The following is a 16167-nucleotide window of genomic DNA, read 5'->3' as shown; positions in this document are numbered from 1 at the left end:
TCGCAGAGGTGGGAGGCCTGTCAGTGTGTATATGCTGTCAGATTCTGTTGATTAATTTAATTTTGCTGAAATCCTTCCTTCCCCTCCCCTCTTTCCATTTTTATTCTTTATTCTATGGCTTGTTTGTGGGGGAGGCGGAAGGGATATGTTCGGAAAGTAAGGGGATATAAAAACAAAAGCTGTCAATGAAAATCAGGTTAAAGAAAAAAAGAAAAACTTGGGAAGAAGGTACAGCAAGGGTAGGATCTAACCTTTTTTTCAAAAGAAATCAATTCTGTTTCAATTTAGAGTTTCCTGAAATGATAGGTTCATATCATCAACCCCTAATCCTATCATGCACAGTTTCCTTTTCTTCCTCTCTGTCTCTGCTTGTATCTTACTTTGATGGCTTTCACTGAAGAGAAGGGTCTCCCCTCTATGTGTTGAGGGAAGGGTACTTAAGAGAGAAAAGTAATTCCTCATGATGAACTCTAAAGCTATCCTTGACTTTTCCGATCCAGACTCAATTTTTCCGAGTGACCCAGTGGCAGTTTTCCAGTTTCGTTGTTGCGTTTCTGTTGGGTGCGTGATATCTTGACATGTGCGGCACTGCCTCAGCTCTCAGGAGTTGACAGGCTGAGGTCGCCTCCTATATGGTTTCTGAGTCTGGGTTATTGTGACATTTGCCTTGGTCAGTCTGCACTTGTAAGAATGCAGTCTCCACTCTCCGCTCCTCTCAGGTACATTTCCCACAGCACAGATAGGCTGCCACCAACAGCTTCATTTGGCTTACTTGCAGGCAGAGACTTCTTTTTTGTCCGTGTTGAGTTTTCAACTCTCTGGCCAGCAGCACCTTCTTTTTGAAGTGTTTGTATCTGGTTATTAGGGTGCGCTTTCGTCAGCTCTCCTTCAGAGAGAATTCACTTTGGCTTTTTTTTGTTATTTCACATACATCTGTCTATCCATTTACCTTCCTGTCTGTTCCACTATCTATTTATCTATCTGTGTGTCTGTCCAGGTTATATGAGGTGTTTAGGGAGGCGTAGCACCTCTGGTGTGAGGACTTGCTGAGCCCTTTTCAGGGCTGCTTAGACACTCTTGGTGTCCGCTAATCACCCAACTCTCATCTGTGGCTCCAAGAAGGTGTAGCATGCGCAGTGGCCACACCTCAGTCAAACCATCTCAGTAAAGGACTAAAAAACATGCCTCAAGCCTGTAGATTAGATAAGTATGGAGGGATATTTACCCCAAGCAATGAAGACTTCCCTTGGCAGAGTGGGCAGATGAGCACAATTTGTTCCAGTGGCCACGAAGGAGGCTAAAGCAGGCACTTCAAAAACAAAGGATGAACAATATTAACCATCTGTCCACCTGTCCATCTGTCCATCTCTCAACTCTTTTCCTATCCTTTTATACCGATTATATTTATATTTCTACCATTTATACCCTTTCAACTTCGATGAGGATTTGTGGAAACTTGTAGTACAAAATAAGAAATGTTAGAGATGAAACAGAAAAGAAACTCTCAGAAGGAAGCAAGTAGTAGTTATTACTAGGTGCCTAAAATTAGCAAGTTACTATAACTGGCCACTAAATTTCACCATAATGTCTAGCAGGGAGGGCAAAAGGGGCATCGAGTTGTGTTCTGTGGTTGTCATTTTCTAACGAAAGGGAGCAGAGACCTCTATCCAGAGATAATGTATTTTTTTTCAAATGTCATGTTGATGCCTTTTGTTCTGTCATCGCAGACATTTCCTGCCATGTTCCTCCCCCTAAGCACTCCCTTTTATCTCTGGTAACAAAAGAAAAATGTTTAAACAAAACCAAGTGACCAAACAGGCATATAGGTGGTGCTTCATGTGCTTAGTCTCCACCCTCCCCTGCTAGAAGAGCTGTATGATTTATCATCTGCTCTCTCAGACCCAGACTGGTCTTTGCGTTTAATCTACATAATCTTCAGGCGTCTCTGTACATCGCTGTAATCATTGTGTTTATTGTTCTACTGGTTCAGCTTGTATCACTTTATATTCGTTCACACAAGTCAGAGAAAATATACTTCCTGAAGTTAAACTCAAGGTGGAATTTATTGCCTGGGTTCTTTTACAAAGGATGTTGGGTAGCAGAGTAAATAATTTCTTAAAAATACTGTTTTTCAAAAGATCCAGAAAGGCTTTTCAAATAAAAGGAACTTCTGGTCTGGACCATTTGAAAATTTCTCATGAAATTATACCTCAAGATAAAAATGTCATTGAGGGGCTGAGATAATATTTATTAAGTGCCTACTTTGTATTTGTCCCTATGCCATGTGCTGGGGATGGATGCAAAGACAGAAGTGGAAATAGTCCCTGCCCAGAAAGAGCTAATTGTCTAACTAGGAGAGAAACTGGATATACATATATGTATAGATACAGACAATGTAAGGGTTGCACGAATGAATGTTTTGTTGAATACAGGTATAGAACCGCCCCAACCTAACTTGTGTATCGCTCCCTCTAGACCGTTGAAGAAGAAGCTTTGATAAAGAACAACAACACGTGTAAAGACTTCCTTATTGAAGCTATGAAGTACCACCTGTTGCCTTTGGATCAAAGGCTGTTGATAAAAAACCCAAGGACTAAGCCAAGGACTCCGGTCAGCCTGCCCAAGGTAAGAGGCTGCTCGTCTCCACCGAGAACCGCTCTTACTCTGCCTTGTCATCTCCAGGTCAAGGAGGGTAACTTCACACTCCCAACCTCTACGTGGTCAGCTACTCATGATTTCCATGCCTGTGGGCTGACTGTAAGGTGGGATGAGCCTGGAGGGTTAGGAGGCTGCGAGTTTGAGATAGGAAAGCAAGAGATGGAAAGTCTTCTGTGAGTATTTAGCAAATCGACGTGAATACAACGATGACGATGATAACAAATAGCTGACGTTTACATAATTCTTCAAAACTTGTAAGGTACTTTTAAATTAACTCATTTGAGCCCCACGGCCACTCTCTATAGTAGGCATGATGGGTATTCTTATCCCTGTTATGCAGGTGAGGAGCAGTCACGTAGCTGGTAAGTGTTCGAGGTGGGATTTGAACCTTATTCTTTATTCCAAGTCCGGAAGTTTATTCACCATACCACATTGTCAGAGCTTAAATGGATGATCGTGGAATCTCATATTTTGAGCTAGATGGGCCCTTAGAGGTAATCTAGTATAATCCCCCCCATTTTACAGATGGAGAAACTGAGGCCTAGAGAGGTAGAGTCAAGATCCCATAGGCAATAAGTGGGTCTTCTACCTCCAGATCCAGTACTCTTTTTCCATTGGGCCATGCTGTCTTAGATCCTGTTATAAGCAATGTGTTTTATACATCTTATAGTACTACATACACATGAGCTTTTATTAATATGATTATTATTTCGATCAAGACTGGAATGGAAATAGTTATACAGATGCTGCTTTTTCTAGTCTGCGGAGTAGCCCACATGACTCCCTCTGGCTACCGTCTTCTAGGCATTTTATTGCTCATTACTATCTCTTCTTGGAGAATAGAAGATGATGCAGTTCGTACGAGGTCTCTTACTCCTTATCTGCAGGCCCAGGCAACAGTTTGGTGTCTGAAAGGAGATATTTGGATTCACTGCGGATTGTAGGAACCTCTCCCAAAGCCATGAACGAGGATAATTAAAAAGGGGTGGTACTGGTGACCAAAACTGTATGTGGGCTCACCCCAGACCACTTTGTGTCCATGCCTCACTTTTTTTGTTTTTTTTTTAATGGATATTTTTTATTTCTTTTCTTTCTAAATATTTTCGATCTCTCAATATATCTCTCCCAAATTCCTGCCCCACAAACCATCTCTTGTATCAAAGAATTAAAAAGAGAAACATCCCTGGTGAACTATCCTTCTACTCTCTCTTATCTTCAGTCTCTTCCTATCTTCTGGCTGAAGCCTTCCTTGCTATCTACAAACACACCCATGGGTCCCTCATCCTTAAGAAACCCTTGCTTCATCCTACCCTCCCTATTAGCTATCCTGTTTTATTTCCTGCAAAGAAGGAGAGCTCAACTCCTTGAGAAAGCCACCTGCAATTTTGTCTCCACTTCCCTTCCTCTCATTCTCCTCTTAAACTCCCTCTCTTCTTAACTTCCTATCTCATCATTCACCTTACGCTGCTCTCTCCAGAGTTACCAGTAATTTCTTAATTGCTTAATTTAATGACCTTTTCTCAGTCTTCATCCTTCTTATCTCTTGGCGACATTTGAAATTTGATCACCTTCTCCTCTTCGTCTGTCCTCAACAGGTTTTCGTGATATTGCTTCTTTCTGGCTGTATTAGCATCCGTCTGACTGACTGTGGGTATTCCTCAGGGCCCTATCCTGAACCCTCTTCTATTGTCCCTCTCTATTATTTTGTTGTTGTGGTTGCTATTCAGTCATTTTTCAGTCATATCTGCCTCTTTGTGACCCCACTTGAGTTTTTTTGGGGGGGCAAAGATACTGGAGGGGTTTGCCATTTCCTTCTTCAGCTCATTTTACAGATCAGGAAACTAAGCAGAGTTAAGTGACTTACCCAGGATCATACAGCTAGTAAGCATCTGAGGCTTGATTGGAACTAAGGAAGATGAGTCTGACTCCAGCCCGTCACTCTATCCACTGAACCACCTACCATATAACAAAAGCAATGGCCAATATAACATAATATATGTTTCATTTACATGCCAGTTATGCATTAAACTTACTACCTACCTATGCTGTTTTACTCGGTGATCTTATCAGTTCCCATGAGATCATTTATCATCTTTATGCATGTGATTGCATGCAGATTGCATGCAGATCTCTATACCTAGGACTAGTATCACTTTGGAACTTAAGTCTTGCATCACCAGCTGCTTTTCTTACATCTCAAATTGGATGTCCCATAGGCATCTCAAACTCAACAGGTCCAAAACGGAGCTCATTTTTTTCTCCTATACTTTCTTCTGTTCCCAATTTCCCTATCATAGCTGAGGGCACCACCATTCTCCCAGTCGCCTTGGCTTACAACCTCAGCGTGTGTCATTCTTAACTCCTTATGTAAATACCTTTTCTATCTTCACAACACATGTCTTCTCCTCTCCACTCACACAGCCACCACCTTGGCCTTTCTCAACCTCTTATCAGAATATTGCAATAGCCTTCTGACCACTCTCCCTGCCTCAAACCTCTCCCCTTTCCATTCCATCCTCCACTCGGCCACTGTGGTGATTTTTCTAAATGTCCGACTGTGTCATCCTCTTGCAGAGGCTGCTTGTTACTTCTCTTGGCATGGAAAGCCTCCCTCCATGCATGCTACAATGCACTTCCTCAAACATGACCATTTTGCCTCCTGTCTCTCCCTTTTCATTGGCTGTTCTCCATGCTTAGAATGCTCTATCCTGTCATCTCTGCCTTTTCTTAACTTTCTTCAAAACTCAGCTCAAATCCCAGCTATTCCAGAAAGCCTTTCTGGGTCCCGCCAAATGATGTCTTTGCCCCTTAGATGATCTTCAGCTTCCTCTGTATGTATCTTGTATGTTCCTAGTCCTTTGCGTGTTATCTTCTCCATTGGAAGCCCTTTGCGGCAACGATGGTGTTTTTGTTTTGCTTCATATCATTAGTAGTCAGCAGAGTGCCTGGTACATGCTAAACACTTACAAAATACTTCTTATTAGGGTGGGAGGGAAGTGGGGTGACAGAAGGGAGGGCTGACTGGGGAATGGGGCAACCAGAATATACGCCATCTTGGAGTGGGGGAGAGGGTAGAAATGGGGAGAAAATTTGTAATTCAAACTCTTGTGAAAATCGATGCTGAAAACTAAATATATTAAATAAAAAAAATAAAAAAATACTTCTTATTATTAGGAAAAAAAATCAATGAGCCAAGCTTAGACATCTCAACTCAATCTCACAATATATATAATGCTCCACATTCACAGTCGGTAACCTCTCAAGGAAGGGAGGGAAATACATTTTCTCATCTTTCATCTGCTTGCCCTTTTTTTGTTTTTGTTTTTTTCCCCACTTAATAGTATTTTATTTTTTCTAATTTTTTTCAGTTTTTAAAAATTTTAAAAGATAGTTTTCAACATTCATTTTTGTAAGATTTCGAGTTCCAAATTTTTCTTTCTCCCTTCCCCTCCCCAAGACAGCAAGCATCCTGATATAGGTTATACATGTACAGTCGGGTTAAATATATATCTGCATTTATCATGTTGTGAAAGAAGAATCAGAAAAAAAGCGGAAAACTATGGAAAAGAAAAAAACAAAAAAAGTGAAAATAGTCTGCTTTGATCTGCATTCAGACTCCATAGTTCTTTCTCTGGATGTCTGCTTACCCTCACTTTTGAAAACCTAGGATTACACATTTTTGAGAGTCAGCATGGTACAGTGGATGGAATGGCTGGAGTCTGGAGACCTCAGTTTGAATCCAGCTTCAGCACTTGCTTGCTATGATGTAAACCACGGGCAAAACATTTATTCTCTTTGAGTCTCAGTTTCCTTATTTGTGAGATGGGATAATTATATTGGCGCTACCAACATTGTAACTTTGTTGTTGGGGGAAAACATTTTGAAAACCCTAACCGTAATAATATAAATTATATATATAACACAAATGGGAACAACATTATTTATCCATCTGCTGCTTTGTGTTACTGAATTAGCCTCTACTTAGGCAAGAAAGTTAAGCGTTCTGATCTCTGGCTACATCAACGGCCCAGGCCCAGGATGAAGTTCTCCAGTTTGGCTGAGCTATAATGGTCCTAACCTCATTCTGTCCTTCATGTATGGGAGGTACACGGTCTTTGTTTCTCTGGAAATTCAGACTTATCTGCATGTATGAAAGACAAACGTGAAGTCTGAGGAAGAATGAGGATCTGTCTTCTCTCTTCCTTCTGAAAATATTCCTATTTCTTGCATGTGCTTGGTTAAAGACATGCAGGGCTCAGAAAGTAGATTTTATTGATTATGGAGCTGGCCTTGGATATGTGGGAAAACTCATTCATCACCTGCTCCCTTGATCAGTCTCTGTATCCAGTTCCTGTCAAAAGAAACATCTTTTGAAATCAAAGCCCAGTTTGTGTCCCTGCTTTGAATGAACACCTTATGGGTACCAAGATTACAGTTGAGAAAGGTCTTACTAATTTCTGCTAAGGTAAGCCTTTCTATCTTTCCCTTTCCTTAGGAAGCAGATTTTTCTTTCTTTTCTATCCTTTTTCTTTAAACTCTTGGCTCTCTTGCAACCTGTAGGGAGCTGTGGCTGTCTCCATGAAGGATGTAAAATATAGTGACATCCTTGCAATTCTGCTTCATTGAACTCCTCTCTTTGACCTTAAAATAAATTGATTTGGGGCCTCTTAACCTGTTTCTCAAAAATGGTCTTATTTCCCATTGTTCAGGCAAAAAGTTAGTACTAACACCAATGGAGTGCTTTGGCCCAATAGTTCAAGTACTTTGCACCAGTAAAGAAAGAAAGAACCCACCTTGCATTCCTGGTATAAATCCAACCTGATTATATAACATTTTTGGTATATTGCTATGCTTTCGTTTAATATGTTATTTAAAAGTTTGGGCTGATACTCCTTAGAAATATTGTTTGTTTTCTGTTTCATATCTCTTTGACTTACGTACCAGGATCATATTTGTATCATAGGGAATTTGGTAGCATCCTTTATTTTCCTGTGTTTGTATATAGTTTCTATAAGCTATAAAACTTTTGTTGTCCTAACTGTGGCTCCATGATATTTGAATTGCTTCTTTTTGGCTGCTTGAAATATTTTCTTCTTGACCCAGGAGCTCTGGAATTTGGCTATAATATTTCCTGGGAATTTTCATTTTGGGATCACTTTTAGGAGGTGATTCTTTTAGTTTTTATTTATCCTTTGGTTCTAGAATATCAGGGCAGTTTTCCTTGATAATTTCTTCAAAGAAGATATCTAGCCTCTTTTTTTGACCTTGGCTTTCGGGTAGTCCAATAATTCTTAAAATCTCTCTCCCGGATCTATTTTCTAGGTCAGTTGTTTTTCTAATGAGATATTTCACATTTTCTTCTATTTTTTCCTTCTTTTGATTTTGTTTGGTTGTTTCTTGATGTGTCATTAGCTTCCACTTGCTCAATTCTGATTTTTAAGGAATTATATTCTTCAGTGAGCTTTTGTACCTCTTGTTTCGCTTGGCCAAGTAAAAGAGTTCTGAAGAGTTCTTCTCTTCAGTGAATTTTGTATATCTTTTTTCATTTAGCTAATTCTATATATCAAGACCCTCTTTTCCTCATTGGATTTTTGTGCCTATTTTGTTTTTTAAGGTATTATTTTCTTCAGCATTTTTTGTGCCTTCTTTAACCAAGCCGTTGACTCTTTTTTTATGATTTTCTTTCATCATTCTCATTTCTCTTCCAAGTGTTTACTTTTCTTGTCTTACCTGATTTCGAAAATCCTTATTGAGCTCTTTCATGGTCTGAGACCAATTCATATTATTCTTTGAGGCTTCGGATGTAGTAGTTTTGACTCTGACTTTCCTCTGAGTTTCTGTTTTGATCTTCACTAGAGTAACTTTCTAGAGTCAGGATATTTTTCTTCTGTTTGCTCATTTTCCAGACTATTTCTTGACTTCTAACTCTATGCTAAAGTGGGGCTCTGCTTCCTTGAGGAGGTGGAGGAGGCAGTGGAGACACTGTCCTAAGCTTCAGGGTTTTTTTTTGTGCAGCTGCTTTCAGAGGTAATTCTGAGGACTTATAAGTTTTTGCTTCTTCCAAGGTGGTCTGATCTAGGGGAGAGGTGTGTTTGCTACTCTCCTGGCCTATGCTCTGGTCTGTGAGCAACCATTAGCTCTGTTTTCTGACCTGGGACTGAGACCCAGGACTGACACCCAGATGTAAGTATGAGTAATACAACAGCTCCTGGTGCCAGCAAAAGGATCCCTGTAATCTCCTTCTAATTGGTTGTTTGACCCCCTTACTGTCTGTGGGCTGAGAGGTCTGGAAACCACCACTGTCATCACTGATTCAGTCACCTCCAATGCTCACTCTAGTTTGCTGGGGCACAGCCTGTGCTGGCCTGAAGTCCACTTTCATGCTGGTGCAATGGACCTTTCCTGCTGACCTTCTAAGTTTCTTTGGGCTGGAAAATTGTTTTGCCCTCTCCTTTTGTGGATTCTGCTACTCCAGAATTTGTTTTGAAGCATTATTTAAAGTTTTTTGGCAGGATTTTGGGGAGAACTCAGATGAGTCCCTGCCTTTTCTCTGCCGTCTTGGCTCTGCCCCTAGTGATATAGTTTTTAATATTTACCTTTGTCTCTGTTGTTAATTTTCCTTTTTCTTTTTTGATACTGGCAATTTAGTTTTCCTCATTCTTTTAATCAAATTAGTGGCTTATGTTATTGATTTTGTTTTCTCAAAAACCAGCTCTTAGTTATATTTAATTGAATTTTTTTTGGTTTTCAGTTTTGTTAAAGTCACCTTTGATTTTCAGAATTTCTACTTTTATGTTTTAATTGGGGGAGAAGCATGAGAAGATCTATATTAACTGATACAGAGTGAAGTAAGACCAAATTTTCCCCTTAAGGACTACTTTGGCTGCATCCCCCAAATTTTTATTTGTTGTCCCATTGTTGTCAACATTTGATGAAATTATATTTCTTGTTTCTGTGATTTGTCCCTTGACCCACCAGTTCTTTAGGATTAAGTTATTTAGTCTCTATTATTTTTTCTTTTTTATATAAGTTTTTGTTGATGTCTTCAGTTTTTTATATCATTGTAGTTATTCCAAATATGTTTCCTCCTCACCTCCTCACTCAGAGAGCCATCCCATATAATAAATAATATTTCTTAGACAGGAAAGAAATAAGTTCCACTGATCAACACATTAAAAAAAGCCGAAAACATGTGCACTGCCTGACACCTGAGGTCCTCCCACCTCCTTGAAGGAAAGAGTTGAGGCTGTTCTCTCATGTCTTTTCATTTGAGTCCTGTTTGTTCTCTTTATTGTTATATTAACTTTTGATCTCTTGTTGTGTAGTTTTTTGTCTTTTTTCTTGTAGTTATCATGTATATTGTTTTCTTGGCTCTACTTACTTCACTCTGTATCAGTTAAGATAGCTCTTTCCATACTTCTCTGCATTCATCACGTGCATTATTTCTTACAGCACAGTAATATTCCATTATATTAATATGCCACAATTTGTTCAGCCATTCCTCAAATGATGGGCATCTACTTTGCTTCCAATTCTTTATTATCACAAAAGTGCTGCTATGAATATTTTGGTGCATACGGAGACTTTATTTTTATTGATTGCTTCTTTGCTGTATAAGCTCAGTAACTTCATTAATTCTAATCCTTTCTTCAACTGCCCTTTAATAAGTATAATTTTTATTTCTTTGTGGTTAATAAGAGACATGATGAATATTTCTGCATTTGTTTGGGAGGAGTTTATGCCTAATTCATGGTCAATTTTTGGTAAATGTAAATATATATGTGTGTGTAAATACATTTTTGTGTGTATGTATATATGTATAAAGTGGAAATATGTATATATATGTGTGTGTACACATATATACATATAATATACATACACACATATAGTGTCTCTCTGTATACATACATGCGTACATACATACATACATACACACATATATACATATAATATACATACACACATATAGTGTCTCTCTCTTTCTATACATACATACATACATACATACATACATACATACATACATACATACATATATATATGCATATACCTACTCATTTCTATTCCTGCTACTACACTAATCACCAGAGAGCTATCTTATCCAACTTTTCTAAAATCCTATTCAGGTTTTTGACTTCTTTCTTGTTTATTTTTTTGTTAGATCTGTCCAGGTCTGAAAGATACACGTTGAGGTTTTCAACTATTATAACTTTTTGTCTATTTTTCCATGTAATGTGTTTAATTTTTCCTTAAAGTATTTAGACACCGTCACTTGGTTTACATATGTTAAGTATTGACCTTAATTGTCTGTAGTGCCTTTAAATGAAATGTAGTTTCCTCGTTTTTGATGAAGTCTGGTTTTGCTGTTTCCTTGTCTTCCTTCTTTGTTTTTTTGAGTTCAGCTGAAGTGTAATAGATTTTCCTCTAGCCCCTCATTTTAACCCTCTGTGAATCTTTCTTTCAGGTGTTTCTTGTAAACAACATGTTGTTAGATTCTGCTCTCTAATTCATTCTGCCGCCTTCTCTTTTATGGACAACTTCTTCCTACTCACAGTTGTGATCATTAATTGTGACTTTCCTTCCATCCTGTTCTCTCTTGTTTTTTCTTCTCTTTGTTCCCTGGCTCCCTCTACATAGACGAAAATGGGAGAGGGAGGAAGTGGGAGGGGGGGAGGAGAGAGACAGAGACAGAGACAGAGACACAGAGAAATGTGCTCGTCAGGTGGAATCTGCTTCTGCTCCCAGGCCCACGTCCTCTTCCCTTCACTCAAGACTCTATCATGGGTTTTTACCTTTTCCTTCCTTCTGTTTAAAACCCTCTTCCTGAGCCACCTTCTGAGTCTAAAGTTTCTTTATTTATGAATAATTCTTCTCTGAGTCTATTCTCCTTATTCCCCATCTCCCAGTTCCCTCCAGCTTTCCTTTTGAATTGAATATATTTCTCCATTAATCTCTCTCTCTCTCTCTTCCCCTCCCTCTCTCTCTCTCTCTCTGTCTCCCTCTCTCTGTCTCCCCCTCTCTTTCTCTCTCCCTTCTTTGACTACTTCAGATGAAAGTCAGGTTCACGTGATATCTGCTCCACCCACCTCTTCTTCCTTGTATGTATATTCTTTTACTTGTGTACTGTGATTATGTGAGATAGGAAGTTACCATCTTCTCCCCCACCCTTTCAGAGTGTATTCGTTTCCCCCTTCTCTCTCTTTTCTTTTTAAAAGATCATTAAAACATCATAAATACTCCTAAGCTCCCTGTCTTATTGAACTCTTTTAAGACTATTGAGTATATTAGGATTTTTATGGGACATATTTTTCTATTTCAGTAGAATCTAAATACTTTATCTTTGTATTGTACTTTATCTTTGTATTGTCCCTTCCAGTCACTCACTTACATTTAAAAAAATTTTTTTTTGCTTCTTTTTAATTCTTTGCTTATATTTCAAAGTTTCTACTCAGCTCTTGTCTTTTCATCAGTAATTTTTAGAAATCCTTTAACCAAAGGTCCATTTTTTTCCTTGTAGGATTATGCTCACTTGAACTTTGATGGGTAAGTTATTTTTAGTTGTAAGCCTACATCTTTAAAAAATAATTTCCCCAATAATAAGTATTAATTTTTTTCCTTTCCATCTCCACGCGCCCTAAAGAAAAAAAGAAAGCTCATAACAAATCTGTGCATTGGCTGTGTCTGAAAATGTATGTCTCATTTTGCATCTTGAGTCTGTTTCTTCTCTATCAGGAGGATAAGTATCATGTTTCATCTTCAGTCCCCTGGAATCATAGCTTGTCATTTCATTGACCAGAGTTCGCAAGTCTTTTAAAGTAGCTTTTTCTTTATAATATTTTTGGTATTATGTGTTATTCTCCTAGTTCTGCTCACTTTTCTTTGCATCAGTTCTTACAAGTTTTCCAAGTTTTCTATGAAACTTCCATTCCATCATTTCTTATGGTACAATAATATTCTATTACTTTTGTATGTCCTAATTTTTTGCTACTATGAAATCAAACTGCTTTATATATTTTTGTATGTAGGGTCCTTTTCTTCTTTCTTTACTATCTTTGCTAATAACAGTGGTATTTCTAGATCATAGAATATTCATACTTTAGTCACTTTTTGGTCAGCTCTGCTAACAGTGCATCAGTGTGCCTGTTTTTCTGTAGCCTTTCTAACAGAAGCCCATATCCTTTGATTTTTTTTTTTTGAAATTTCATACTCCTAGTTTTCTTCTCCTTGCAAGTGGTAGCCGGAGAATCCTGTTTAATCCTGATTGTGGCTCTGTGGTACTTGAAGCTTTTCTTTCTGACTGCTTGAAGCTTTGGATTTTGACTCTGTTGGTCCTTGGAGTTTTCATTTTGAAATTTTCTTCCAAGATAAAACTAGTGGGTTCTTCTCTGTTTTTACTTTGCCCTCTAATTCTGATGGATTCAGGAAGTTTTCTTGCACAATTTCTTGAAATACATTATCCAGGTTGCTTTTGGTTATGATTTTCTCTCTTTGTTTCTCAGGTCAGTTGTTTTTTTATATGAAATGGCTTATATTTCCTTCTTTCTTTCCTTCCTTCCTTCCTTCCTTCCTTCCTTCCTTCCTTCCTTCCTTCCTTCCTTCCTGTCTTTCTTTTTCTTCTTTTGACTTTGATCATGTTATCTCATGGGATCATTAATTTCTGTTTGGTCTAGTCTTAACTTTCAAGAAATCTCTTTGGGTAAGATTTTGTACCTCTTTTACTAAGATGTTAATTTGCCTTCTTCAAGTCTTTTCTCCAAAGCTCTTATTTCATTTCAGATTCTTTCCTCTAGTATTCTCATTCCATTTATATATCATTTTAAAACTCTTCATTTCTTTTGGATAATATATTTTAGAGGTCTCAAATATGCGGTCTACAACATGCCCTGGGCTGAACCAGATTAAAATGTAATTGGGAAGCATTTAACAAAATAAATTAAAACACAATAGAACATAGATAATGTTAATAAGTGGTTTTCTAAGTTATCATGCAGACTATAGGGATCCTTATGTATGGTTTAGTGGCCTCCATTTCTATTTGAGTTTGACCCACAGTTCTATTTGACCCTGTGAAACAAAGCTATGCTTTCCTTTGAGACTTTTCTTGCAGATATTTTAGCGTTATCTTTTCTTCTTCTGGGTCTGTATCTTGGGCATCTCTGACATCTTATTAGATCTTTATCATGGGAGTCTTTTTTATGTTAGGGCCAGACTTTGTGCCCTTATGGAGGGAGTGTTGGGACCTATTTGGTCCTCATTTGTTTTCTCTGGGGTCCATGCCCTTGATATTGAGTGCTGTGTTCTTCAAGAATTTCAGAGGCAGCTCTGGCCAGGGTCCTGCAATTTTTCAGCTTGCCTTTAGCATCCAATCGAAGGTAAAGTTTGATTGCCATCCTTCAGGTCTGAAATTTGCAACCTCTTGACTCCAGTTTGGGTCTGGCTGACACAATTACAGACTTGCCCCTCTTTGGAGCATCAGTAAACTGCTATTGGCCCCAACCTCTGCCAGGTAGCTTTGAGGCTTGGCAGGTTCAGAGTCACAGAGCTTCAGATTCACCCTTGGTCTGAGCTCCTTGTCCTCATTACTCTGCTGCAGACCTCGATTTAGGCCTATTGATGGAATCTGCAGTCCTTGTGTGGGGTCAGTGCCACACAACTGCTCACTACTGTTCTTGGTCTTTGGCCAGCATATAGCCTCAGCCTGGGAATGAGCTGGATCTATTCCTTCCCATAATATACAGCCCCAGCAACAATGCATTAGCGTGCCTCTCTTTCTATCATTCTTCCTACATTATTTCCATCTTTTGTCATCTTTGCCAGTTTCTCAGGTACGAGGTGAAACTTGAGAGCTATCTCTTATATACACTTTATTCTCTCCTCTGACACTATCACCGCTCTAGGTCAGGCTCTTTAACACCTCACACCTTGTCTGTTGCAATGGCCTTCTGGAACATCTACCTGCCTTAAGCCTCTCCCCATTTCAGTCCTTTTTCTATTTATCCATCAATGTGATTTTCCTGAAGTTCAGGCATGATCATGTCACCCCTCTACTCAAATTCTAGTGGCTTCCTATTGCCCCCAGGAACAAATGCAAAATACTCCATTTGGCATTTCAAACTCTTTATAACCTAGCTCCTGCCTATCTCTTCAGTCTTCTTATACCTTACTCCCTAGCCCAACATGTACTCTTGAGTCTAGTAACGCTGGCCTCCCGGCTGTTCCATGAACAAGATATTCCATCTCTCAGCTCCAAGCTTTTTTTCTGGCTTCCCCCCATGCCCGGAGCACTCTCCCTCCTCCTCTCTGGCTCCTGACCTTCCTTTAAGTCCCAATTAAAATTCCATCTTCTTCAGGAGGCCTTCCACAATGCCTCTTAATTCCAATGCCCTTCCCCCTGTTAGTTATTGCCAATCTATTTTGTGTAGAGCTCACTTTGTATATATTTATTTGCATGCTGTCTCTCCTATGAGATTGTAAACTCCTTGAGGATAGGAACTATCTTTTGCTTCTTTGTAGTCCCAGTGCTTAGCATGGTGCCTAGCACACAGTAGACACTTAATAAATGCTTATTGACTGATTATTTTGACTTGCACTTCTCTTCTGAATTGGAGCATTATTGTTTATAATTCTTTTTTTTTTTTTTTGAGAATTGTTTTACTTTTGGTCTTGACATTTTGTTCATTTACCAGTTGAAGAATACCTTTTGGAAGCTGATTTCATTTGTCGATGATCTGTAGTGCTGCCTCATCTGCTCGATTATATTTATTAATTGTCTGAGCATGTAGTATAGAGAAAGAGTACTGCACCCTGGAGTCAGAGAGCCTGAGGTTGAATCCTGTTTCTGCAATTAATTACTCGTGTGACTTTGAGCAAGTACTTTACCTTTCTTGGCTTTAGTTTCCTCCTCTGTGAAAGGAGTGGGTTGGATTTTATGATCTCTAAAGTCTCTTCTAGCTCTAAATCTGTTATCTTGATCCTGTGTGGCATTATGTTAGATTCTATACAGAGAAAACTTCAGGGAAATGGCCCATGGTTTAAGATTTATATGCTGAATCAAATGCTTCGATTAGGGATTTGTATATGACCAAACCAGGGCTGTAGAAGAGTAAGTGATTAATGTCATATACATGTTGGCGTAGGTACATTTTTGGGCAGAAGTTAGATATAAATGTAATTGGGATAGAGCAGTTGGAGCAAACAGCAGGGCTTTGATGGCCGGGGAAACTTTAATGTGCATCATTGCAGTCCAGATAAACTAATGAAAGCTGAGCTTTCAGAAATAGTATGGGTGGTGAGAGAAAGAAGATGGTGAATATTAGGTGAAAGGAGCAGGATTCAGATCATTTCCAGCGATGTCCCCTCTCCTGTCTACAGAGCCACATGCTGGAGGAACGCAACTCTCTCTCGTTTCCAGGGAGGGTGACAAGGGCACCCCACGCTCCCAACAAAACTATGTATGCACGGATCAAACTGACACATTCAAGATGGAACAGCTAACAACATAATTTCGGA

At 38.9% G+C, this 16167-nt stretch overlaps 1 protein-coding gene across 1 annotated transcript in view; it reads left to right on the top strand.

The window, feature by feature from the left end:
- Positions 1-16167, top strand: part of KLHL3 (kelch like family member 3) — a 163521-nt gene that overhangs the window by 110538 nt on the left and 36816 nt on the right. The window contains exon 8 of the mRNA XM_036751663.1: positions 2476-2625. Within this exon, the coding sequence (XP_036607558.1) occupies positions 2476-2625 (150 nt within the window). The remainder of the gene's footprint in view (positions 1-2475; positions 2626-16167) is intronic.

This window comes from Trichosurus vulpecula, chromosome 3 (genome assembly GCF_011100635.1).
Source record: "Trichosurus vulpecula isolate mTriVul1 chromosome 3, mTriVul1.pri, whole genome shotgun sequence".
NCBI classification, from domain to species: Eukaryota; Metazoa; Chordata; class Mammalia; order Diprotodontia; family Phalangeridae; genus Trichosurus; species Trichosurus vulpecula.
The sequence above is the reverse complement of the archived record's forward strand: the minus strand, read 5'-3'. Positions and strand labels throughout refer to the sequence as shown.